Below are 25,665 nucleotides of genomic sequence, written 5' to 3'. Positions count from 1 at the left end.
ATCGATACCTTATCTGCACATACATACACTCCTGTACTAACCGCAGTAAACACACTTGTTAATGGGACCTCCAGTATCCGAAGCCGGTCTCCCTTCACTTTTACCACACACGCCCATCACCTGGGAGTTAGGACTTCCCCTTTCTCCACCATGAAGACAAAATTCACTAGTTAATCCCAATTTACTATCCACCCCATGGCCAAGTTGGTGCCAGCTGGACCCAGCACCCCCACTTCGGCTGGGACCTGCCTCTCCCAGACTCTCTGTCTTCCTGCCTCCCAGTTTGAGGCTGCTCTACAAGGTACTCAACCTGTGTGCCCCTCACAAACTGAGGTCGATCAGGGGAGAAGTCTGCAGCCACTGCCCCCTGCCAGCAGCCTTCTGTGTGGGTGTGGTCCCATAGGTCAGCAGGGGACTCTGTCGGGTGGTCTGAGGCCACTGTGCACGTGCCACAGCTTCCTTTGATGGGATCTCCCTAGGGAGGGGTGGGAAACCCTGGGTTTCGAGGGCGGGCCGCACTGGTCCACACACTCCAAGCTATAATTTGTGTTATATATAGCAGCTGGAGCTGGTTTGCCAGGGAGGGAGGTTGGAAGGCTATAAGCAGGTCTGATGCCCACCCTGGACGGAGAGTTTGAGTGAGGACTAGACAGCACTGGAACCCATGGACACAGCATACCCTCGTGAGGACCCCCGGGCCCCAACTGCCCGCAAGACTGATGGTGCTGCTGCCACAGCCCTCACGCTGGGAACGTCCTGCCCCCCACCTCGAGACCATCTGATCTGGTCAGTCTTCAGCACACTCTACCTGAACCTGTGCTGTCTTGGCTTCCTGGCACTTGTGCACTCTGTTAAGGTGGGTAAGGGCAGTGGGGGATATCTCCCTGGGGCAGATTAGGAAAGGGACCCCATTAACATGGCTACAGACAGAGTTCCTTACCAAACTGGAGGCCATGAGGGCTGGTTCATAGAAAAGGAGGGCCTGAGCTTAAAGAAGCATACATGTGGGCTGGGAGTTTGGCCTAGTGGTAGAGTGCTTGCCTAGCATGCATGAAGACCTGGGTTCGATTCCTTGGTACCACATACTTAGAAAAAGCCAGAAGTGGTGCTGAGGCTCAAGTGGTAGAGTTCTAGCCTTGAGAAAGTCCAAGGACAGTGCTCAGGCCCTGAGCTCAAGCCCAGGACTGGCAAAAAAAAAAAAAGAAGAAGAATGCATGTAGGGTGTGCGTGTGTCAAGTCTTCACAGGGGCCTTTTGACATGCCATGGCTCCCTGGGCTTCTGGTCCTCACTGCCTCACTACTGGGGTCCTCTGCTCCTCAGAGGGCTTCTCCGGCAGTGGGGTCTTGGGGTTATGCTAAACCAGGATGGCTGCTGGGTCTATTGCTAGGGCATGAGGTACCAACACCCTTTGTCCACTTGGGCTGGCAGCTGTTAAGACTCACAGCACCACCCAGGGCCCCCTGCACTGCTGGAGACAGTGGCAGAGTGAACCCATGAGTGTCCCCCCTCCCCAGGCTGCAGCTCCGACTACATTCATTCGGGATCTTTCAGGTCCCCTGGGTGGGTCTTGCTCCTTCAGACATAGCATGTTTGGTCCCTTGGCTACTCTGCAGGCCCGAGACCAGAAGATGGCCGGAGACCTGGAGGCTGCACAGCGTTATGGCTCCAAAGCCAAGTGCTACAACATCCTGGCTGCCATGTGGTCGCTGGTGCCCCCTCTCTTGCTTCTTGGGCTGGTGGTGACTGGCGCGCTACATCTGTCCCAGCTGGCCAAGGACTCTGCAGCCTTCTTCAGCACCAAGTTTGACGATGGAGACTATGACTGACAGGATGGTCCCCACCCGTCCTACTTAAGGACACTGACCCCAGGGACTCAATGCCAGCTCCCGGGGCCCTACCCTAAAGTCTTGATGACCCATCTCAGCGTGACCTCCGAGTGCCCCTTGTCTAGCCACAGCATCCAGGGCTGCCCCATTTAGAGCCACACTGACCTGAAGGGTTCTCGGTACCTAACTCTGCCCTTTTCGTCCTACCAGGCTTACCCTCTGTTCACCATTAAAAGTTCCAGTTCCCAGAAGTGCCTCAGCGCCTCCTTCATGGCTGCAAGGGGAAGTGTGGGTAGAGGGCACGGCCAAATACGTCAACCAGCCCTCAGTCACTCTGCTCTGTTTGCTGCCCCTATTGTGCCTTTCCTCGGCTCAAGGGCAGCCTGTGGTTCTAGGGTGGAGGCTTCTGAGTATTTTAGGATGAAGCTTGGGAATGCAAGTCTTTGATCCTTGCTGCACTGCAGTTTGGTGGCCTGTGTTCCCGAACATGGACGGGTGTGACCAGGCCACATTTGTGCACGTTGGTATTTGTCCTGTCCCTCATGGGCTGAGTGCTGCCCTCCTCCTTGGGTGGCTGTCAGCCTGCCAGCCCCTGGACTTTGAGAAATCTGTCCTGTGGGAGTCTTTCTCACTCCTGAGCTAGAGAAGGCCAAGAGTAAGGAGGATGGGGCTGTTTCCTGCCTGGGGCTGGCACTGGACTCACACATGTGGTCACATTGCCATCCATGCACACTAACCCATGCACAGCCTCCCTCTCCCACAGCCGTGCAGATGCAGTGGGTGAAGTGAGAGCCTGTGAGCCGCCAGCGCAGGGTGCATGTTCCTGTGCTATTTCACTTCCTGTGCATCACACACGGCCCCGGGCCAGGAATCAGCAAAGTCCTGCAAATGGGGGCACCGTGAGGCTGGGCCAATGACAGAGAAGGATAATTCTAGTGCTCTTAACCAAAAGGTGGATCAAGGGCTTGAACACTCTACCTAGGGACCCATCCCTCTTTCCGGGAGCCCCTTTGCCTGCCAGCTCTCTCTAGGCTGGAGGCAAGGGACTTGTGTAGTTACTGTGCTTGAAGGTCTCTCACAGCTCATCTTGTTACATCTTTGCAGCCATCAGTCGCGCCCCATGCAGAGGACTGTGTGTAGCTGGTCTGTGCTGGGGCCTGGAGATGGGCCAAAAATGAGGGCAGTGTGTGGCTGTCCTCAGATCAATGTGCTGACTTTGAGCCAAGAGTTTGGTTCAGGCCATGTGTTGCTGGGTACCTGTTCCCAAAAAGAGGGAACATTGTTTTACTCGTGCACAAAAGGGGGCAGGAAGCTGGGTGCAGTGGCTCATCCCTGTCATCCTAGCTACTCAGGAGGCTGAGATCTGAGGATCAAAGTTCAAAGCCAGCCTGGGCACAAAAGAACCTGAGACTCTTATCTCCAATTAACCCCTAGAAAATGGGAAGTGGGGCTTGGCTCAAGGGTAGAGAGGTAGCCTTGAGCTGAAGAGCTCAGAGACAGCACCCAGGCCTTGTTCGAGCCCCATGACCCCCCTCCCCAAAATGGTGGGGCAGGATTGTAAGGTCTGCGGTTAGGTACTGAAGACTGAATATGTGGTCAGGTCACCAGGAGGCAATGCTACCCACAGCTCTCTGGGTCCTGGATGGAGAAGTGCTGCCCGTAGCCCCCTCCAGCTCCTGGATGTCTCCCATGCAGGCTGACACTGCCTGACCACCCAAGTAAGCTCATGTGCTCTATGACCCCTTAAACCCATAGCAGATCACCCCCTTAAGCGCACAGAGTTGACTGCACACACCAGGCACATACACACCAACTACCAGGTTAAATGACTTCTGTGAGTACGGGGACACAGACCATCGCCCATGCCCAATCCCAGCTCTAGGGCTGAGAGGTGACTTCCACCCCCTATCCCACAGCAGGGAAGAAATACTTATACTCCCTCCAGCAGATCTGCCTCAGACCCTTCCCACTAAGTGATGGTGGTCAATGGGCCCTGCAGTTGAGGGAGAGCTAGCTGTAGGCAGACAAGCCCACGTGGGCCACGCCGCTTGGCTCCCAGACAGGCCTGGACGGAATGTTGGTCTTTACTAAGCCGTGGTCTTTTCCACCACAGATGAGATCCACCAATCATGCCACCTGCTCAAAGGAGGCATGCTGTCCATTGATTCCTACACTCTGTACCCCCAGACACTTCTTAATGGGGTGTTACAAGAACTCTTCTCTTCGATCTTTGATGGAAGGCCCTAGACATTCCCCTCTGGAGAAGGACAGAGAGGGAGACAGGACCTGGGAGCTTAGATTTCCCCCACTCCAGAGCTGCTCCAGCCCAGCCTGAGCCCAATGACACGCTACAAGAAGCGCCTGTTTATTAAAGCTGCAGAACTTGCTAAACCCAAGACATTCTGCAGGCGGCCCTTCCTCATTGGCCACGTGCTGCTGGCCACTCCCACCACCAGAAGCAAGAGGTAAGCATGGAGGTTAAAGCTTGTGTCCTGTAGACAGAAAGGTGTGGAGCTAAGAAATGGAAGTGCTGGGGTGAGCCTGCGGGCAGATGGATGGTGGCTTGGGGTGCACCTGCGTGCCCGCTGATAAGGGCTCAGCCATGGGCAGACATCCTGGTCCTGGGGCAGAGTTGGGGGACATGAAGAAGGCACGGGGGCAAGGGGACATCTCAGTATTCCTGGCGAAGGGCGTGGTGAGCTGCAGGGCCCAGGCATTCCCTGTGACTCTGGAGGACTCAACATCTTCAAAAGATTCTCTCAGGAAATCCTCGGAGCTGGGATTTCTGGACAGCAGCTATTGGGGTGCTCTTTGGATTCGACCAGCAGAGTGGGGAAAGGAGACCTTGTGTCCTGCAGGGACAAACAGACATCCTGGGGTGAGAACACACCAGGGCACCTAGGACCTACCACCCTAGACCCTCACATACCCAGTGGCAGGGGGAACAGGGCCTGGGATGGCCACAGCTTGGCCTCCAAAGGCGGGACCCAGGGTCCTGCCTGAGCTGTGACTTCAACGGTCAAGCAGTCCTCGGTGATGGTGAAGTTGAGTTTGTTCCCTTGGTAGGACAGGCCAGAGAGATGCACTCCAGAGACACCCTCTGGGCAGAGGGGATCAAAGGCCACACCTGCCTCAGTGACCCTGTGGGGAAAGCTGGGTGAGGAGGGATGGGTGGGAGGAGGCAGCCACTCTACCGGTCACCGTACTCACTCACCTAAACCCTGAGCATCCGAAAAGCACTGCCTGCAGGAAGCCCCCCATGCCTGTCAGAAAGTTCACAGCACCCGACCCATCAGCATTCTCTGTCCACACCTGTAAGGCGCAAGGATGACAGGCAAAGGGACGCCCAGGACGGTGTCTTTCCCAGGCCTACCATTCCAAGATCAGGCAGAAATGACCAGGGCTGTGACCAGGCTGAGACACTGCTAAGACTCCCAGTGTGGGCACAGGAGGGGTGGGCAGGGGCAGGAGTTCTGCTGACCTTGAAGGGCTCAGTGACATAGGCGAAGCTCCTGTCCAGAAAGCTCCGTGCCCTCGTTGGGTCTTTCAGTTCCATCCATCCCACAGCAAACATGCTCTGAGGTCAGAGTTGAGACAATATGCGAGGGTAAAACCCTTTGGGTGCGGAAGGAAGAGAGCCTAATAAGAGAGGACCATCCCAGCCCCCTCACCCAGGTCATGGCAGGGCCCTGGGGAGACGTCGCAGCCTCATAAATCTCCAGGTTTTTCCTGCGGACATCGGGACTCAGCTGGAAGGGGACAGGGTATCCCAGGAGCACGACATCTGCCTGCTTCACTTCCTCTCCTGGAGGAGGGGTGGTGGGGTGGTACCGGTGGTGGGGTGCCAGGACAGAGTCTGGGAGCTCTTGGCAGGGCAGAAGGGTCACTCACCAGGTGCATACCCATCAAACTCAGGGTGGAAATTCCGCTCTGGGTCAAAGGGCACCTTGATCTTATCAGCTACCACCAGCCACTGGTCTGGAACAGACAGACCCAGATCCTGGGCCAAAGCAGCAGCAAAGCGCAGGCTAAGGGGAGGAGAACGGCCGAAGCTTGAGCAGACCAGCAGGGCCTGTGTGCAGGAGCGGTGTTGGTGCAGAGATGAGGGTGGGGTGCCTGACCTATTCTGGACCAGGACATTGGTATACACTGAGTTGTTGACTCCTGAGTGGTACTCGTCAGGCGGCATGACTCCTGGGCACAGAAGACCACCACGCCCTCAGTGAAAGAGCTCAGACACACCCCATCTACCCCTCCTCCCAGAGGCCCCCTGGGCCTTACCCTTCAAGTGGTATTCCTTATCCCTGGAGCTCCACTCAACACGGCTGCACCAGAACTCAGCCACAGCACTGACTACATCCCAGCCACCAGCCTCTCGGAAGAGCTGCAAGTCCTGTGGAGTAGAGAAAGGGTGCAGCCCAGGCCCAGAGCACTGTTATGTACACCCAGTACCCATCCTTCAAGCACCCAGAAAGGAAACCCTATCTCCCACAGGCGTCTGCACACTATTTCCCAGGACCAGGCCTGTCTAGGTTTGGAGGTGGGACACACGGTGGCTGCCGTGACAGTGCACCTGGGTGGTGAGGTAGTACAGCTGGAAGGCCAACACCACAGCCCCGTTGACATGGAGCTCCTGGACCCCGTAGATGTCTTCTGGGCAGACCTCCAGGCCAGAGCATGCACTCTCCCAGGCAAACTTTGCTCCCTGTGTGGGGCAGGGGTGGAGATGTGGGACAGGGTTATCCCACAGCTCAGCTTCATCCTCGTAGAGGTTCAGAGGAGGTGGCGCTCTAGTGCCCTCTGAATGCCCAACCATAGCCCACTGTGTGCTGATCCTGGGATGAGGACCCTAGTGGTGGGACCTAAGCCACACTCACCTGGTAGCCAAGGCTCCGGGCATTCTCGAGGGCCCCTCCCAGTGTTCTGATTCGGTACTCCAAGATGGCCCTGGCAGCCTCTGGGTGGAACATCAGGATATTTGGGAACATCCAGAGGTCCTGACAGAACATCAGTTCCAGAGCTGAGCAGGTGCTGGCATTCCCAGCTCAGCTGGGCCTTCAGGACAGCTGGTGGCTCCCTCTCTGCCCTTCGGCAGGGGCTGGGCTGCCTCCTGCTTCTCTTTCTCTTCAGAAGCCCACTCTGAGTGCTGCTTCCAGATCTACCCCGTCCTGGCTGCCCACCTCTCCAGCCGTGGCATAGGGGTGTGCCCAGGGGCTCCAGTCAGACTCTGGGTACAGGCTTCCTGGAGAGGCTGCTCTGAGCTACTGCCTGCCTGCCCAACCTCAGCCTCCTGTGGTCTCATCCACAAATGGCCATCATACTGACTTTAGGAAGCATTAGAGGACACAGTGGGGGGAAGGGGGATGTACGTGCCACCACTCTCACCCTTCTCTGCCTACAGGCCACCAAGAGCCACCTCCAGCACACTCAAGTTTTCCCAGCCCTCACTCCTCCCCAGCAGCAGAGGGTCTTTCAGAGTACTTGTCTCTGTGGCTTCTTCAGGGAAACTCTAGGTCCACACACCCTGCTCTCTACCAGGTCCTGGTCTGTACCTTGCTACGGCCGCTCTTCTGTCCTCAGATGCTGCAAACCTTCATTTCTGAGCCTCTGCACCTTCTGTGCTCTGGTGCTCTCACCTGGATCTCTCTTTTCCACCAACTCCTATACCTCCTCTCCCCATTTTTTTTGCCAGTCCCGGGGCTCGAACTCAGGGTCTGGGCACTGTCCTTGGGCTTTCTCAAGGCCTAGTGCTCTACCCTTGAGCTATAGCACCACTTCTGTCTTTTCTATGTATATGGTACCAAGAAAATTGAACCCAGGTCTTTATACATGCTAGGCAAGCACTCTACCACTAGGCCAAATTCCCAGCCTCTGTATCTGCTGAGATATCACCACCTCCAGGAAGCTTTCCCATCTACCATGCACTTTCCCTAACCATGACCTTGATATTGAAGAGGGTAGTGAGTCAATGCCCTTAATGCCAACCTGCCATTTGCTGTGTAGCTAGTGCCAGGGAGGTGTGAGAAGATACATACCTGGTCCCAAAAGATGTGGCCCCAGTAGCACTCATCCTGGCTCCCATTGGAAAGGCCCCCAGGGCTAAGGCCATGGCAGATGTAGTTTTGGGTCCCAGGCTGGGGCAAGGCACTCAGGAGATAGTAGAGAGAGCTACGCAGGGCTTGGCGCAGAGCCAGGGGCCCTACCACATCCAAGCCACAACCTGCCCAGAGCTGGGCCCAGGCCTGTGCATGAGCTATGTACAGCGTGCCCTGGTCCTGTAGCTGCAAGGCCTCATCCAGGCAGGCCCGGACCTGTGCCTGGCTGCTGCCCACCACGGTTAGGAAGTCCCAGGTGCTGTCTTCCTCTCCTTTTCCAAGAGTCAGGGCTGAGGGCACTGGGGTCCACAGCATGTGTACCTCCTGCTGCGGCCCTCCAGGCTGTTCTGGGGTAAGCGTGTGGCCATATAGGTACCTGCCAAGAGACCAGAAGAGACTCGGGGACACGCTCCCTCTCTGGGCCACCCAGGAGGGTCCTGGCCCCTTCCTCACCGGAATCCCTGTATGTCTGGCCCCAGATGCAGGTCCAGGTCTGGGCTTTCTGGGGAGAAGGTGGAATGCAGCAGCACTGTGATGGGCCAGCTTCCTGGAGCCAGGCGTTCAATGGACACGCTGAAGGCCAGGAGGTGGGGCAGTGTGCGGTGGGCATAGATTCTCTGGGAGACCCGAAAGCTGAGGCCTTCCAGGGTGTGCATGAATGAGCCTGGCAAGGGTTGGGTAGCTTTGGTCATCTCCGAAAATGTGGGAAGGAACCCCTTCCCCCGCCTCACCCCCACCCCCAGGATGTAAAACTGTGGCATTCTGGGCTGGAAGCAGACTGCACGAGGCTCCCTCAGCACAATCTTGCTCTGTAGCCCAAGCCTGAAGCTCTGGATCCTCCTTCCTCAGCCTCCTCAGTGCTGGGATTTATAAGCATGAACCACCACACTCCTTTCCTTTGTGAGACTTCCTGAGAGTGTCTCCTCTCAACTAAGGACAGCTTGGGGAGGGCAAAAGTCAGGTCAGGTGGCAGCTACCTGTGTTGGTGTCCAGGACAAAGGTCTCGGTCAGCTGCTCTCCTGTCTCTGCAGGAGCCTCCAGCCTGGTATTGACAGGGCTGGGCAGAATGGCCCGGTGAGCGTGGCCCCCAACCCCACTGTACACGCCGTTCACATGCAGCGTGTCATGGTAGACGCGTGTGCCCAAGTATGCATTGGTCACAGGGGCCAGGAGCCGAGGGTCCCTGGGCAGAGAGTGGGTGGTGAACACGGTCGGGTCCTCCGGGTGGTGCTCCATGGGAAGCTGGCTCAGGCAGGCACCCTGGAGAGGCCGGCAGGCTGTGACCAGCTGTAAAGCCCTAACCCTTGGCGCGTCCCCGGGACGGCAGGGTCCTGACCCTCGGGGGCCGTGGACCCGCCCCCTGGAGCACTCCTGGGAGAAGCCCAACCCTCCCCCACGGAGCCTCCGGGAGGGGCCCAAGCGGCCATGCCAGAGCCTGGGCGGGAGCCGAGGGTGGACTGGGGAAGTTCAGGCCTCCGCGCGGGCCTGGACCGGAGCAGGGCAGGGGTGGGGTGGGGCGGGACGGGGAAGGGGGGAAGAGGATGGGGGAGAAGAGTGAGGGGCTGAGGAGCTGGGGTGGAGGGGCGGGGCTGGGGCTGAGCGTGGCTGGGGTGGAGGGGCGGGGCTGGGGCTGAGCTGGGCTGGAGGGGCGGGGCTGGGGCTGAGCTGGGCTGGAGGGGCGGGGCTGGGGCTGAGCGGGGCTGGGGTGGAGGGGCGGGGCTGGGGCTGAGCGGGGCTGGGGTGGAGGGGCGGGGCTCGGGGCTGAGCAGGGCTGGGGTGGAGGGGCGGGGCTCGGGGCTGAGCGGGGGATGGGGAGGAGGGGTGTGGCGGGATGACAGGCGCGGAGCGGAGACGGGGAAGGGGTGGGGAGCGGACTCGGGGCCGAGCCGGACGGAGGAACGCGGATCTGCGGGACTCACCGCAACCTGGTTCGGTCACTGAGCGCCCACACAGCGCCGTTGCCGCGGCTCTAAGCCGGGACCAGCGCGGCTTCGTGGAGGAAGCAGAAGCGTCTTCCGGGGTTCCGCGAGGCCCCGCCCCTGCGCGCCCGGCCGGCGGGGTTCCGCGAGGCCCCGCCCCTGCGCTCCTGGAGGGAGGGGTTCCCCGAGGCCCCGCCCCTGCGCTCCTGGAGGGAGGGGTTCCCCGAGGCCCCGCCCCTGCGCTCCTGGAGGGAGGGGTTCCGCGACGCCCCGCCCCTGCACTCCCGGAGGGCGGGGTCCGCGAGGCCCCGCTCCGGCGCGCCCGGCGGCCTCGGGAGGGCCCTTCGCTGTCGGTGGGCTCCGGCTCTGCCCGGTCGGACACTCGGGAACGGAATGAGCAGCGGACTGCTGAGCGCGTGGCTCCCGCTGGTCATCCTGGCCGCTCAGGTCTTCCCGCCAGGGTGGGAAGGGGGTGGGACGCTGTTTCCTGGCTGGGAGGTGGTGGATGCCGGACCTCGAGCCCGGCCCCGCCCAGCACGGGCCTGGGAAGAGCGAGCCGGCCTGGCGTCCCTCGAGTCTTTCCGTCCACGCTGCAGCTCCCAGGGGGCCTCCCGCCTCCTCACCCGCCTGCACCCGCCTGCCTGGGGCCTGGCTAGGGCACCCCGGGCAAATGCCTGGCCTGATGAATCGCCTGTGCTCTGCTCACGCCCCTACCAGAGGTTGCATTCAACCCCTGCCCCTCCCACAGGCCTGCCCGCCCCTGTCCCGCGGCTCCCGCCCTCACGCAGGCCCCACTGGGCAGTGAGCCGCACAGCACCCGCCCACACCTGGCTGTGCCGCCTCCCAGCCCCCATTGCAGGTGTGACAGAAGTCCAGTGTGGGGTACGCCCCTGGTAGTCTGGACAGACACCAATCCAGGGGCTCACTAACCCTCGCCCCCAAACCCTCGCCGCCCTGCTCTGCGTCTGACCTCATCTCTTACTCCTCCCCTACTCCATGGCACTTACCTTGTCTTCTACTTTTTCCTTTTTTTTCCCAGTCCTGGCCTTGAGCTCAGGGCCTGAGCACTGTCCTTGGTCTTTTCTCAAGGCTAGAGCTCTACCACTTGAGCCACAGCACCACTTTTGGCTTTTTATTTTTTATGTATGTGGTACTGAGGAATCCAGCCCAGGTCTTCGTGCATGCTAGGCAAGCACTCGACCACTAGGCCAAACTCCCGGCCCCGTCTTCTACTTTTGTATTTCTATTTCTTCATCTGTTGTTTTGTTTTGCTTTGTTTTTTGGTCAGTGATGGGGTTTGAACTCAGCCTGGGCGCTGTCCCTGAGCTCTTCAGCTCAAGGTTATTGCTCTACCACTTGAGCCACAGCACCACTTCTGTTTTCCTGCTGGTTAGTTGAAGATAAAGAGTCTCGTGGACTGAACTTCTGTGCCTGGCCTGGCTTTGAACTTCGATCTTCAGATCTCAGTTCTCCTGAGTAGCTAGGATCACAGGTGTGAGCCACGAGCACCTGGCTCTATTTCTGCATCTGAAACTTTCAGGACATGTTCCCCTCTTGGCCCTAGTTCTTACAAGATTCGTTGCTTGAAGCACTTTGTCTCAAGGACTCCCCCGTCTCTTAAAAGAAGCAAACCCACCTGCCTTAGGTTGGGTGGATAGCTAACTGCCTTACCCATCATAGGGAACTTCTTCAGATCAAGCTGAAGGCCCTGTCTTAGGCTGCGATTCCTCTGGGGGGGGGGGGACGACTCATTCATTTGAAGCTTGATTTTGTGGAGTTGACCTGCAAGGTTTAGCAATGAATTTTGCAAGATCTTTACCACACAAGGCAGGCTAATAATAATTATAAGCAACATACCTGGACCAACAAAGGTCATCAGTAAACCTTTTAAATTGTTCAAACAACTCCTTGGCTGTCTGTGTTATCTCAGCGTCAAGTGATGGCACCTGCTGAAGCCCAATGATTTGTCTATGAAGCTAAAACAAATCTAGAGATAAGTTTGTGTGATGTCAAAGTCCGTTTCTCTGGGGACCTGAAAGTCCACAGTCTTCACACACTGTCTCCACCTAGGAATGATGAATCCAGTAGCTCTTACTGGAAACCAGCTGATGAACACGTCCCCAAATCAACTTGTAAGGCCTGTAAGGACAAGGGTTTAGTTCCAGTCCTCTCAGGAAGCACCTGTGGGGTGGTGGAATCAGGCAGGACAGAGTGTGAAGCAGTAGTCTTATCTCTCAGCAGCTCCAATGGGATGTCACACCTCCTGCTGGGTTGCCTGCAAATTTCTGCACAGACTGATTAAAGAAGCTTAACCTCAGGCCTGACTTTGGTGAAGTCCCCCAATGATTTCCTGGTTGCTTTACTTGAGTACACTCATTTTTGCAGCCTGGCACACCATTGGTTTTTAGGACAGTATAGGGTTGAGATTCCAAAGTAATACCAGGGTGACAACTTTTAGTAACCAGAATTCCTTTAAATGAGGCTAGGATTTTCTTGGCAGGCATAGAAGACTTGAACCTGTAACCATTTTCCACAAGTGCAATTTCCACTCTTGCACATCTATTACTACTCTTTCCCATACCTCTAATTTATCCTGTCTCACTTTCCAAAACTGACTCTGGTCCCTTCATCTTAAGGGGGTTGATAGGCGAAGATCCATCTTCTGTCTTCAAGCTGACTCAAGGGTGTTGTCTCTATACTTAGCTAGGGACCCTAAAAGCTTAGCCTATTTTACCAAGGGGTTGCCAGAATTACATTTCAGGAGCAATATTTTACTCCAAACTGGATATCATATAAAATATTTAACAACTGCACAAACCTTTTCTTTGGCTACAACAGTGTAGCTTACTTAGCACGCATTTGCAAAGGCACTTTCTTGACTGGGGATTTTAATCTCTGTGACCCTAACAATGCTTCAGTTATCAGTGTAGGCCTAAACAGATCAATAGGGACACAAGCCTCAGGTCCACAAACTTTCCTGAATTTGTGGCTGGTGTCAAATCGAAATTTGCTCAGTTAGGGCTTTGAGCAAATACGGGGGGGGGTGGGGGGGATCAGGTTTGTAAACTACCCACTATCACAGATGATTGACAAGTTCCTGCCCAGTTATGAAAGGCATGGGCATTAGTAAGGCATGCTTACAAACTATTCTATGACCTCCTGGCTCTGATTAATTTTGAATGGCCAAGCACGAGTGACTCTAGGATCTGACACCATCTCTGCCATCCAAGCAGAGACTTTCTGCATCTAGATGCTTCATTCCTTTTGTCCCAGGAATGTCTCACACAGGGATTGGCTTTTCACTTCATTGGTTGCTGGACTTGAACTCAGGGCTGGGGTGCTGTCCCTCAGCTCACCAGCTCAAGGCTAGCACGCTGCCACTTTGAGCTCCAAAGCAACTCTGCCTCACTAGCACTCTGCTGCTAGATTAGACACCATAGTCTCACAGGGACTTTGCTTTGCCCCGGCTGGCACAGACTGCAGTTTTCAAATCAATGAGTCCTTTATAAGGCCACTTTCCTCCAATTAAAGCAACATGGTGGTCAACACAGAAATAGTCTCTAAGCATGATCTTACCTGGAACTTGGTAAGGGCCAAAATTACATCAGAATAAGGATCTGCTGTCCTCCTCCATGGGTCTGCTGGAAATTGTTATAAACTTACAAGAACAAAATGAAATAGCAATTAAGCAATCATTTTTGTAGTCCTACTTTCCCTTCTTTCTCTCTCTTTTATTATTTAGTTATTTATTTATATTGGTTAGGTTACTACTTAGAACTTCAATAACAGTTTAAACTCAAATACAATTTTTCCCTAATGCAAGAATAAAAACATCAGTGCACCAAAAGTCCAGACTTATTTTCCTTTTTCTAAAATACATTTAATTGTAAAGTAACATGAAACCCAATCATAAGGAGATAAACCTTTAAACATTGCTTTTAAAACCCTTTTTTCCAATTTAATATATTTTAGGGGGCAGTTTAAGAAATACTAATCACATCACCCACATTTTACCATCAGATTTCCAGTGTCAGTCTGCAAGGAAAAAGAGACAGGATGAAGACGGTCCACTCTGTCTGTCTGACCAGGTTTAGATGAACAGCCTTTGTGCCAGCTTGTCTTTTGTCACCACGTGTGGACCCTCCCTAGGGCCTATCCCACCATGGGAACCCAGAGCTGCACTTTTGCCAGTTCACCTCTCACTCCCAAAGATGGCCACATAGGACTATCCTAAGTTTTCCCTGTCCTTTCTCTTGGCATCTGATTACCTAAACAGTTTTAAAAGATAGGCAGGCAAAGCTTCTGACACTGATAAACAAATTCACATTTAAATTTCTGATACTTGTCCCCTAATGCCTCTGTGCTAAACAGGATACAATGTCTATAATGTAAACAGCTCTATGCATTGCAATACCAGATTTTTTTTAAAATGCAGATTTCAGGATCTTTAGAAATCCTTTTTACCAGTTCCTCTTTAAAACAATGCAATAATCAGGGGCCGGGAGTTTGGCCTAGTGGTTAAAGTGCTTGCCTAGCATGCATGAAGACCCGGGTTCGATTCCTTGGTACCATATACATAGAAAAAAGCCGGAAGTGGTGCTGAGGCTCAAGTGGTAGAGCTCTAGCCTTGAGAAAGTCCAAGGACAGTGCTCAGGCCCTAAGCTCAAGCCCAGGACTGGCAAAAAAAAACAAAAAAAACAAACAAAAAAAACAATGCAATAATCAATTGAGACATTGGAAATATTCAAACCCAATTATTTTCTTGAAGTTTAGACTTAGATTTACCCAGTTGCCTTTGTGTTTCAAGTATAAATTCATTCATTGTTTTATACAGCATGTTGACAATTTAACCTTGAACATGTTCACTCACACCTATTCACACACATTCATACTCAAAGGTCTTAAAAGAGCGCAAAATTAATATCGGCAGTACATTTCCCGGAAGTTTGTGTCAAGCAAGTTTTGCCAATATTACTCTTGTAGGTGACAGCCAAGTTTTAAAACAAAACTTTCTAACAAGGCAACTTAGCTGAAATTTATTTTTCTAGAGCTTGTTCCTGATGGTAGACATATTACCATACTACTTTTTGCAGATGAAAGTTGGGTGGGAGTCTTAAACCTAGGGAAACTAAAACTGAAGTCTGCATCCTGCCACCAACTGTCTCCAGACTGTCACTTCAGCAGGTTGTTAGGAAAAAGGAAACTAGACTAAGCCTGCAGCTACTTTGTCTGACCTCGGCTCACCTCAACTGCAGCCAAGTGGGAAGGGCCATATCCCCAGGTGGGGCCCAAACTTTTACTTCCCGGAAATATTCAAATAGATAACAAAGATGCGAGCGTGAGCGCGCGCGCACACACACACACACACACACACACACACACACACACACACACGGATCCATATTTAGGACTGGCACCAATTTCAAAGACAAAACTGGACAAGAAAAAAATACCCAAGGAAAAACATGTAACAAGAACAAGACAGACAAGCAGAGACTTTTAAGTAACTCCTAAACCTCTGATGGCATGCCTGGCCTTAAACTATCAGAGTGACAGAAAGACCATGGGGCCCTGAACTCAGGGGGCGTCTCCCCTATGGAGATTTTCGTTCCCTGGTAGCCGGCAGTTGGAGGCCATCCTAACCTACTTAAAAAAGGCTCTCAAACAAAACCAGACATTGACTCAGAAAATTGGACTCAGTCAGATACACTTAACACAAAAACATGAACTCAGATGAATGTTCTCACCAAACAGCTTATTTAGATTTAGACATGTCTTGCCGGTGGGACTCTCAGGCATGCCCTGTTATCGACAAGAAACCCAGAAGGGGGTCAAGGTGTCCCTTGACCACCCAGGCCTTAGAGAGCTTGCTGCGTCTAGCTTTTCCTCTCTGTTTTAGGCCCACAGTGCACTTTCTAGAAAAAAGAAAAAAAAATACAGACACAAGGGGTCGGCTGACTTCTACTTACCTCTGGAGGTCTTTGCTTTTCACCTGGGCATCTTTCCCAAAAAAGTTTGTTAATAGGAGGGATGGTAAAGGCAAACTACTGCTTACCCAATGGGTGAAGGGAAATAGAAAAAAAGCATTAGGAATTGATAAAAGACTTGGGATCCCTGGTTGGGTGGTCCTCATAGGCTGCATAAACCTGTATTTGCCTGACCCTTTTGATAACAAAAATGGGGACTTCTGAAGCTGCTTCTGTACTAATTTTAATAGCTCCAATTGTTTTTTCTGCCAATAGACCACTGTTCCACCCATATAGGATCATGTGATTTCCAAGTTAACTGTGGCCCCTAGAACTGAGGGGCAGTTATATGCCAATTTTCTCATAAATAATGCAGTCATCATAGAATGCCACAACGTCCTATCTTGTCTCTCCCTAGAGATTATTGGGCAGGTACTGTTTAAGAACAGAGGCTGAACGGCTCTTGGCAGGGCAGGGGGCATGCCATTTACTAAGAAGCTGCCTAAGCCCTGGAGCTGGACCTGCTGCAGAGTTTCTAGGAGGCGGGAACTTAAGGCCTGGGAGGAGATCTGAATTCCAGGCCAGACATTGTTGTTGCCTCTGATCTCAGCTTCATCATAATAGGCCGCTTTCCACTGTAAAAACTGTCTCCCCGAAGTATTGCCCATATGATTGTCTTCCAGTGTTGGGGAGTATTCAAGGTAGTAGGCATTGTTTCAAACATTTGTTCTAAAAAATGGGGGGGATTACTGAGGGATGGGCTCCCCATCCCAGGAGGTTCCTGAGGGGTCGAGGGGCATAAGGGGAACTCTGTAGAGAACCCACCGGGATGAGGGGGAGGTCTGCTTTCATTTTGGAGTTTGAGATCAATCAGAGATGGATAAATTTGCTGGCCTGTGCCTTTATCTACAGGGGCAGCAGAGCACTCTCCCAGGGGGCCCCTAGTATGCTCCCCTTTCTGACCCTGCCAGGCTACCCTCTCCCAGGTGGACTCATCCCATCCTGCAAGAATCCATGGGCAGAGGGACAGAACAGTTTCATAAAATTGCTCAAGCTTTCCCCTACCTTTAGCCAGGTTTCTAAATTTAGGGTTCCCTCCTCTGGAAACCACAGGCACACTTCCTCAATAAACTGTTGGAAGCCCTCAAGCTGCCCTTCCCTCCCCGTGCTGTGCTCCCCAGGCTTGGAGTATTCCTTGAAGGGCCTGCACATAAAGCCTGCGGCTATTACCTTGTTCCATTATTATTATTTTTTTGCCAGTCCTGGGCTTGAGCTCAGTGCCTGAGCAATGTCCTTGGACTTTCTCAAGGCTAGAGCTCTACCACTTGAGCCTCAGCACCACTTCCGGCTTTTTTCTATGTATGTGGTACCAAGGAATCGAACCCAGGTCTTCATGCATGCTAGGCAAGCACTTTAACCACTAGGCCAAACTCCCGGCCCCTTGTTCCATTATTTTTTACTCTCAACTGTACTTTCTCTCTCACCCTCTTAAGACTCTTATGATGCGTCACTCACCACAGTGGGGTCCTCTATCATCATCCTAGGTTTTCAGGTCCCTGTTTGGGCGCCACTTGCCAGGGCCAGCTGGCAGCGAACCCAGATTCCTGATTTAGGGGGGGAAGACTTGGAAAAGAAATAGATAAGAGACAAACAGATGGGGTCGGGAAGACTACAGCCCAAGTCAGCAGCCCAAGAAGGCTGTGAGCTTAAGACTGCAGCACCCTTTATTTCTAAATCCAGGCTTATATACTTTCCTGAGACCAGGGAACTGCCAAGAGTTACATTCACACAAAGCAGTAAATCTCAGATCAGTTAAGCAGGACAAGGCCATAAAACAATAAAGCAATACAGCAATAAATCGATAAGGTCAGGGAGTTCACAATACAGACAATGTAGCTCAAAAGGTCCTAGGCAAGGTGCCATACATGACAGCTCATATCTCTGTGTGGTTATCTTACTGAGTTATGCAGATTCAGGGTCAGGCTGACTCCACACCCCGACTCTCAACAAAGGACTGCTTTGCTGCTTTCCTTCTCAAGTCCCATTCCTAAAAATCACCCTCCCTGAGACCTGTCAGGACCCCTCACCAGCTACCGAAACCCTGATCTTCACTCTGCTTTCCTGTATAGCCATATATCTTTACATTCATCATCTATCACAATGTGTGTGCTGTATCTTGTATGTATATCATGTACATCTTTATTAACCTAGCATTTAAGTACTACATTCCTGGTGTATATGTCATACGCACATAATGCTTTACATATTAATGCATGTATGTGTTTACTGCATCTTGTTTGTATATCAAACATATATTATATATAATACATATTTACTATATCATTTTTATGTCATATATTTATTTGTGATGTCATGTGTTCACTGTATCCTGTTTATGTTTCAGACATGTGTTTATTGTATCAAGTTCATATATCACTTATTGTCTGTGTTTTTGTCAAAATGCTAGCTCAAGAAGGACAAGGTTTTTGTTTGTTTTGTAGAATGAAAGAACACATTTATAAAGTGACTGTGGAGATTTACCCCGGGGAGGTAAAGGGTTCACTCCAAAGTGTCCCATCTGCAGGTGCCTCAAGAGCTGGCCAAGGCTGGCCATGTCCTTACACGTCTGGCCCCAGCCCCAAGACAAAGCTATGCCTCCAGGCTTTCTGCAGTCAGCCCAGCCCAGTGAGTTTCCTCAGTGATGAACTGTGGAGTAAACGCTGCTCCACCCAAGCAGGTGGTGAAAAGACTGTTAACCCTTCCAAAGGAGAATTAATTACTGTATATTGGGACTCCCAGCTTGCCATGATGTCACAACCCCCCACCCTAACCTGGGCTCTTGCTCTATATCCTCCCTCTCCTGACCCCTTTCCTGCCGATCCCACGCAGTGGCTGCCTCTAGACTCAGACCACAACAACTCAGGGTAGTTCACTCCTAGTGCCAAGACACATATTCTCAAGGAAGGACCTTCCCACGTTCAGCCTACAAGATTAGAATTATGGGGGCTCCATCTGTACCCCCTGAAGATGAGGGCCAGGTTAGAGTGGGCACTCCATAGCACACCATAATGAATTCCATTAGTATTCAGGCAGAATCTACTGGCTACATTTCACAGGGAAGAAACCAAAGCCCAGACAGAGGCACACAGAAGCAGGCCAGAATCCAGCAGCACAATCTCAGCCTGACCCTGATCACCTTCCCACAGAGAGATGGCCCAATACTCTCCCACAGCATCAGAAGCTTCTTGTGGAAAGGTGTTCAACTAATGGTAGTTCTCATCATTGCTGTTGCTGGGCATGTCTGTGAGTGGTATGGCTAGAGGGTCTGTGGAGAGGGAGGTAGCAATGGCTGTGAGGCTGGGGGAGGGAGAACCCTAGGGTGTAAAGAGAAGGGGATGTCCTGGGCCTGTCTGAGATCAAGTGGTTGGGTTTATGTGGGCCGCCCAATTGCCTGTCTAAGGCTTCTTGGCTCAAAAGAATTGCCTGGAGGCTATGGACAGAGTTCAGCTCTTGGAATCAGGGGAGAGCTTCTTCATATGGGCTCAGACTACAGTGTCCTGCACCCTCCTCCCCAGGGCCTCATAGGGCACTGGTATATCCTGTTGGAGGCTCCAGATGGCTGTCCAGTTCTGGGTGCACGATGATCAGATCTGGCTTTTTCGTCTTCAAAGCTCGAAGCTCCTGCAGTGATTGCTCACTCAGCTCCACAGAAGCCAGCCTAGAGCCATATGCACAGGACAGAGGAGGTGGTGCAGCAATTAGAATTTGTGTGATATTGGAGACCACCAGGGGAATAAGAGGCTATTAGGTTCACTGGCCCAGATTGTAGGCACAGAATAGGGGTGTTTGTTTCAGGCCTAGGGCCAGGCTTTCAGAAGATGGGTGTTTTTAGACTGGATCCTTAGCTCTTCATGTGAGGTTGGGCCCTTGTGTGGGGGGTGTCTCTTAGAGGGATTTCTCTTAAAGGTGCAGGAGAAACTCACAGCCTACTACCCTGGAGTTGGTAGGCTGTACTCCAGCACTCTCCTTTACCTGAGGGTCTGTAGTTTGCTTTCCTGAAGGTGCAAGACTGCACACAGGTAGGTCACTATGGGGCCTGGCAGCTGACAGCCACTGAGGTCCAACGTGGTCAGTGAAGAACTGTTCTGGAGCACACCAACTAGGTACTGGATGGCTCCCTGCAGGTCCAGCAGCTGCACCCTAGGGAGAGGGCTGGCCTCAGGTACTGCTGAGGCTGGGGTCCAATCCTTCCACCCCTTTCAGGTCAGGCCTCACCTGAGGGTCTGCACTGGGCACTGTGGCCAAGCCAGGCCCTCACTCAGCATACGTAGGCCTGCCTCGCTGAGCTGGTTTTGGAGGAGGTTCAACTCTGTCAGGGAGGAGGCTGTCTTCAGAGCCATAGAGAGGTCGTGGCAAACCACATCGGGGAGTTTGCAGCAAGCCAGCCTGTGATCAAGAAGCAGGGGGATTTGTTTTCAGGCTGCTAGCCACTTCTCACCTACATAACCTGCCCACTCTTTGGTGGCCTGAGGCTCAGTCAAGAGATGCATGGGCCTCTCTTAAATGTCCATTAGGTTGCTATGGACCATTACTTGTGGAGTCAGCCTGTCTCTGATTGTTGGGCAGTTGTTTTGTTTCTGGCTTTCTTGTTTCTTTGTCTCAGTGTGCTGAGTACCTTCCTACACTTAGTACTGGTAGAACTGCTGAGTTGCCTTGGGCTTTTTATGCTAATTGGCAGCAATCCAGCTAGTTTACCATCTGGTCATCAAGGTACAACTATTCATTTCATGATGCTCTGCCAGTATCTTCCTATAGGGTTTATTACTTTCTGTTCATTGGTGATAGCTAACACTGATTGGAAAGATATCACAATCTAAGTTCTATACTTAGCCTCACTAAGCAACACCAAGCCTCTGAGGCAGAACCTACTGCTACATTTTACAGGGAGAAAAACCAAAGCCCAGAGAGGCACACTGAAGCAGACCAGGGTCTGCTTCAGGCACACGGGTAGCCTGAGCTCAGAGCCTGACCTGAGCACCTTCCTCCACAGGGATGGCCCAACAATCTTCTGCAGCACTCACAAGCACCATCTGGAGAGAAACTGTACCATTATCTTCTCTGTTCTCCAGGTTGGCAGCACATTGCCTTCCACTCAACCAGTACAAACTATTTCCCATTGGTTCCTAACTTAGCGATGGGGTGCCTAACAGGCTCCAACCTGTGCCCTCAGCCTTCCCCATGAGCCTGCCTTCTGCCTCTGCCCAGGGCTGACTGGAGGCCCTTCCTGGGAGGAGCCAGGGCATGTGCACTCACGTTAGGCTGTGCAGACCACACCGCGGGTCAGTCATGGCCTCACAGAGTGGACCCAGCAGGGAGACTGGGAGATGTTTTGTGATGGCTCGAGAACTGTCAGGAGAGAGAACAATGTGAGGTCCACTGTTCCCTTTCTAGGACCTCCTAGAAAGGGACCCTTCCTATCTTAGCTTTGAGGTGCTACAGCTGACTTTACCATGCATCCCCACACTGAACTACGCCCCTTCCACCTCCATGTCTTCTCCCCATCAAACCCAGAAACTTTCAATATCCTAACAGACTAAGCACCTACAATGGGTGCTGGGGGTGCAAAGAAACTCTGGCACCAGCTTCATTTGAAGGAGCTGAGAATCTAGTGGAAGAGATGAGCCGTGGAGATAGCATAGTGTAGGGTGGTTAATGGGGGGCACTTCTGGGACCAATGGAAGCCTAAGCAGCTGGGGGAGCTCACACCTATAATCCTAGCTACTCAGAAGGCTGAGATCTGAAGATCACAGTTGGAAGCCAACCCAGTCAGGAAAGTCTGTGGGACTCTCATTTCCAATTAACCAGCAAAAAAATCTGAAGCGGAGCTGTGGCTCAAGTGGTAAAACTCCAGCTTTGAGCAGAAAAAAAGCTCAGGGATAACACCCAGGTTCTGAGTTCCCAGGACCAGCATGTGCGTGTACACACACACGCACACGCACTCGCACACATGCATGCACACACGAGTATTAAGAGAAGACATAAGGAGGGGAAGGTTAGGCCAGAGCTGTAGGCATGCTGACTATGCTGAGAGGTTTGCCTTGATGGATGGTGGAGAGAAAGTGTGGTGAGGACACCTAGGGAAGATGAGCACCAGGCAGCCACCTTAGGAGGGAGAGGGAAAAGCCAGCTCTAGGGCCCCCTTCTGCTGTCTGGAGCCACAGGCCCCGTTCTGGACTGCTTCTCAAGCCCAGATGGACACAGAGGCACCAGCACACCTCCTCACGACAAGAGGGCAGGCCTGCCCCGAGGACTCACCCCTGCAGCCGCTTCATCAGACTCTTCTTCTTCTTCTCCGGGGCAGCCACCAGCCTGCAGCTGACCAGCCGCAGAGCCTGACCCGCGGGGCAGCACCGCACGCAGTAGCTCAGGACCTCGAGGTCCATGCGGCTGAAGCGCACTCGCTTGAGCGCCAGCTGGGAAAGGCTGCCCAGGGCCTGGCCCACGAAGGCGTCCTCCTGGGTCTCATACAGGCAGTACAGAAGCTCCAGCTGGAAGCTGGTCTCCTCCTCTTCTTCCTCTTGGTCCTCTGCTTCCTCCAGGACTTCGGCCCCCTGCATCCCCTCTGCTGCCACCCTAGGGCGGCCCTGCTCCTGCACCCAGCGCAGGGCGTCCTGCCTCACGCGCTCCGGGACGGCGCAGCCGAAGCAGCCCTCGATGTCCCGCACCCTGTCCGCGTTCAGCAGGCCGAAGAGGAAGCGCGTGGTGAGCGCCAGGTGTGCGCACCGCCTGGCGTCGGCCCTCAGGAGCGTCTCCACGCCGCCCTCGGGGGGGTCCTCCAGCAGGTAGGACAAGGCGGCCAGGAACTCCTGGAAGCTCTGGTCGAGGAACTGGTAGGTCACCTCGGTGTCGGTGTCCAGCACGCCCGGCAGCTCTTTCTTGTGGAGGAACAGCGCCTGGACCTGGGAGTGGCGCAGCCCCAGCCGCGCCAGGTCCTCCCCGGTGAACCGCGCCTGGCGCCCGAGGACCCCGTCCCGGGCCAGGCGGCACAGCTCGCGCAGCTCGGCCCGCACGCGGGCGCCGTCCGCGCCGGCCGAGCGCAGCACGCTGGCGATGAAGAGCAGGTACACGGACGTGGTGGTCTTGGCGGTGCGCGACAGGTCGCGGCCCAGCTGGAGCTGCCGCTGCAGCACGGTGCACACGATCCAGCACACGAAGGGCACGACGCAGAGCGCGAACAGCGTCTCGTTCTCCTTGACGAAGCGGTAGGCGCGCTGCGCGCGGGCCTCGTCCTGGAAGAACTTGAAGAAGAACTTCTTGCGGTCGCGGCTGGAGAAGCCGCACACGTCCGCGCACTGCGGCGAGCGCAGGCGGCCCTGCAGCCGGTCGGGCAGCGCGGCGCGCGTGGTCACCAGCAGCAGGGCGCCGGGCAGCAGCGCCTTGCTCAGCAGCCCGCCGAGCACGCGCAGGCTGCCGGCCGCCTCGAAGGGGTCGGTGCAGGGCGCGGCCTCGGGCGGCCCCGGCGCGGGCATCTCGTCCGCGCCGTCCAGGATGAAGAGCAGCCGCTGCGGCTGCGCCAGCATCTGCCGCACCGGGGCGCCGCGGTCCGGGCACTGGTCGAGGATCAGGTCGGCCAGGCTGCCGGCGCCCGGCCGCTCCAGCAGCTCGCGGCAGGGCAGGAAGAAGGCGAAGTCCACCTGGCCCTGGTACAGCTTGCCGGCCGCCCAGTCGTACAGGATCTTCTTGGCCGCCATGGTCTTGCCGATGCCCGCCGGGCCCTGCAGCACCACGGTCAGCGGCCGCTGGCCCTCCTCGTCGCGGCGGAACAGCCGGTTGAAGGTGTGCGTGTCGGAGCGCCGGGCGCGCTCCAGCTCCTCCGCCGGCCCCCGCTCGGCCCCCGCCGGCGTGCCCTCGCCCTCGCCCGCGCCCTCGCCGCCGCCATAGCCGCCATAGCCGCCATAGCCGCCGCCGCCGCCGGGCGCGATGAGCAGCTTGGTGAAGCGCTTGGTGATCTTCACGGAGCGGGCGTTCCGCTCCTTCACCCGGGCGTGCTGCCGCAGCACGTGCTCGCGGTACTTCTTCCTGTACTCTGGGAGAGGGGGCGAGGAGGCGAGGGGCTGCCGCGGGCCGGGCCGGGCGTCGGGCCTCCCCGCGCCCCCTGCGGAGCCGCCTCCGGAGCCGCCGCCCCGCCGCCCCCCCTCCTCCCCGGCCAGCCCGAGGCGCCCTGAGGACCTACCCGACACAGACACGGAGAGCGCCGCCGCCGAGCTGGAGCCGAGCCCTGGGAGGGGGCGAACCGGCGTGAGGCGCGGGGCGCCGGGGGTTCCCCAGAAGGACTGGGAGGGACGCGCAGGGAGCCCCGCAGACGCCCTGGAGTCGCCGGGAGGAAGGCGGCCCCCAGTCCCCGACCCCTCCCCGGCTCCAACCCCCGGCCCCGGCCCCGACCCCGGCCCCCGCCCCGACCCCGACCCCCGGCCCCCTCCCCGACCCCGGCCCCCGCCCCGGCCCCGCTCACTCTGCAGCCGCTGTGCCTTGAGCCGGGCTGCCACGTCGCGGACGTCCGCCCTCTTGAGTGTCTTGCGGGCCACGTCCAGCGCCGGGTCGGGTCCGTAGAACTGGGTCAGCTGCTCCGCCAGGTCCACGGCGTCCGCGCGCTCCAGCCGACCCCACGGGATGCTGCGGCCGCCCGCGGACGCGTCCCGGAGCTTGTGGCGGAAGCGCTTCAGCTGCTCCTGGCTCAGGTCCTCCAGCGCCGCCAGGAGCAGCTCGCGGGCCGCGGCCTCGCGGGGCTCCGCGCTGCACGAGAGGGCTCGTCAGCGCCGGCCCTGCCGCGCCGTGCCCGGCCACCGGCCCGCCTCGGGACGTGGCGGGTGCTCGGGAAGCCCGCCGGGGTGCCAGGTCAGCGCTGCAGCACGCACGAGGCCCGGCTGGCTCCTCAGCGCCACACTCGCGGGGCAAGTCAGAGGCGGCCGCGGCCCAAGTGGTACAGAGCCAACCTTGGCGAAGGCCGCTCAGGGGCGGTGCCCAGGACGGAGCTCAAGCCCCCAGGACGGCCGGAAAAGAAGAAGAAGAAAGCCACGGGGGGTGATGCCTGTCTGTCCCCGTCCTCGAGTGAAAGCCACCGGGGGTGATGCCTGTCTGTCCCCGTCCTCGAGTGAAAGCCACGGGGGGTGATGCCTGTCTGTCCCCGTCCTCGAGTGGGCATCACACTGTTCCAAGGCTTGAGCTCAGACCCCTCCCTACTGAAACTGACCATTGCTTCCCGCCTGCCCTCTCTTCTTTTTTCCTTCTTCCCTCCCTCTTACTCCCTTTCACTTGGTAAACTCCAGATGGGGTCTCTTGCTTTTGCCTTCCTCTCCCTCTCCTGGGAGCCAGGTGCACAGCTCCTTAGCAGGGGCCCACAGCCCAGGCTGTTCTTGAACTTTCAACAGGCCTGCTCTATACTTCGGCAGGCCTCTAGGAACAGACCCAATAAGTGCTCAGTGAAGGTATAGGTAGGCTTAGGAAGGGGGCGACTGGCCTCAGGGAATGCACAGGACCAGGGAGGCCCCCGAGCGGGTGCAAGCCCCCTCCTAGTCACTCACCCAGAGCAGGAGGCCCCCGCCTCATCCATGGAGGCCAGTCCTTGGGTTCAGCTCGCAGAGGCAGGGATCAGGGAAGTGACCTTTCCCAGGCTGGCTTGGCTGAGTCCTGTTGGAGTTTTTCAGGCCCATCCATTCCAGCTCAGCCAGCACTGAGCTGTTGGTTCAGTCACTAAACTTCCAAGCTCGGGTTCCTGGAACCTCCACACCCTTACCTTTAAGTACGGAGCTCGTGACCTTCGGCTTCCTGCTACTGTTATTCTCTTCCAGTTAACACTTT

General features: G+C 55.3%; 3 protein-coding genes across 5 annotated transcripts; 1 reads left to right on the top strand and 2 right to left on the bottom strand.

Moving 5' to 3' along the window:
• Positions 1–476: 476 nt before the first annotated feature.
• Positions 477–2,068, top strand: LOC150052166 (interferon-induced transmembrane protein 5-like). The gene is made up of 2 exons (XM_090348632.1): positions 477–856; positions 1,615–2,068. Exons 1-2 carry the CDS (start codon positions 665–667, stop codon positions 1,825–1,827), a joined length of 405 nt encoding a protein of 134 aa, XP_090204758.1. The 5' UTR covers positions 477–664; the 3' UTR covers positions 1,828–2,068.
• Positions 2,069–4,176: 2,108 nt separating this feature from the next.
• Pgghg (protein-glucosylgalactosylhydroxylysine glucosidase) lies at positions 4,177–9,930 on the bottom strand. 3 transcript variants are annotated; one of them, XM_090347064.1, is made up of 14 exons: positions 9,842–9,930; positions 8,900–9,182; positions 8,376–8,586; positions 7,863–8,298; positions 6,705–6,824; positions 6,401–6,532; positions 6,109–6,220; positions 5,949–6,021; positions 5,719–5,855; positions 5,499–5,632; positions 5,309–5,404; positions 5,042–5,139; positions 4,757–4,968; positions 4,177–4,679 (listed from the first exon to the last, which is right to left on the bottom strand). In XM_090347064.1, exons 2-14 carry the CDS (start codon positions 9,156–9,158, stop codon positions 4,624–4,626), a joined length of 2,076 nt encoding a protein of 691 aa, XP_090203190.1. In that variant the 5' UTR covers positions 9,159–9,182; positions 9,842–9,930; the 3' UTR covers positions 4,177–4,623. The 3 variants fall into 3 exon arrangements, with proteins under 3 accessions (XP_090203190.1, XP_090203189.1, XP_090203191.1); XM_090347063.1 differs by having other exon boundaries at positions 5,719–6,021; XM_090347065.1 differs by lacking the exon at positions 4,177–4,679 and having other exon boundaries at positions 4,762–4,927.
• Positions 9,931–17,574: 7,644 nt separating this feature from the next.
• Nlrp6 (NLR family pyrin domain containing 6) lies at positions 17,575–25,417 on the bottom strand. The gene is made up of 8 exons (XM_090348631.1): positions 25,389–25,417; positions 24,320–24,600; positions 24,041–24,085; positions 22,123–23,893; positions 21,121–21,213; positions 20,083–20,253; positions 19,840–20,007; positions 17,575–19,525 (listed from the first exon to the last, which is right to left on the bottom strand). The coding sequence occupies exons 1-8, from the start codon at positions 25,415–25,417 to the stop codon at positions 19,387–19,389; spliced, it is 2,697 nt and encodes an 898-aa protein (XP_090204757.1). The 3' UTR covers positions 17,575–19,386.
• Between the last annotated feature and the right edge of the window lie 248 nt (positions 25,418–25,665).

The sequence above is a fragment of the Megascapheus bottae genome, chromosome 16 (genome assembly GCF_031878675.1).
Source record: "Megascapheus bottae isolate mThoBot1 chromosome 16, mThoBot2.hap1, whole genome shotgun sequence".
Taxonomy (NCBI): Eukaryota; Metazoa; Chordata; class Mammalia; order Rodentia; family Geomyidae; genus Megascapheus; species Megascapheus bottae.
Note: the sequence above shows the minus strand (reverse complement) of the source record. Positions and strands in the feature narration are given on the sequence as shown.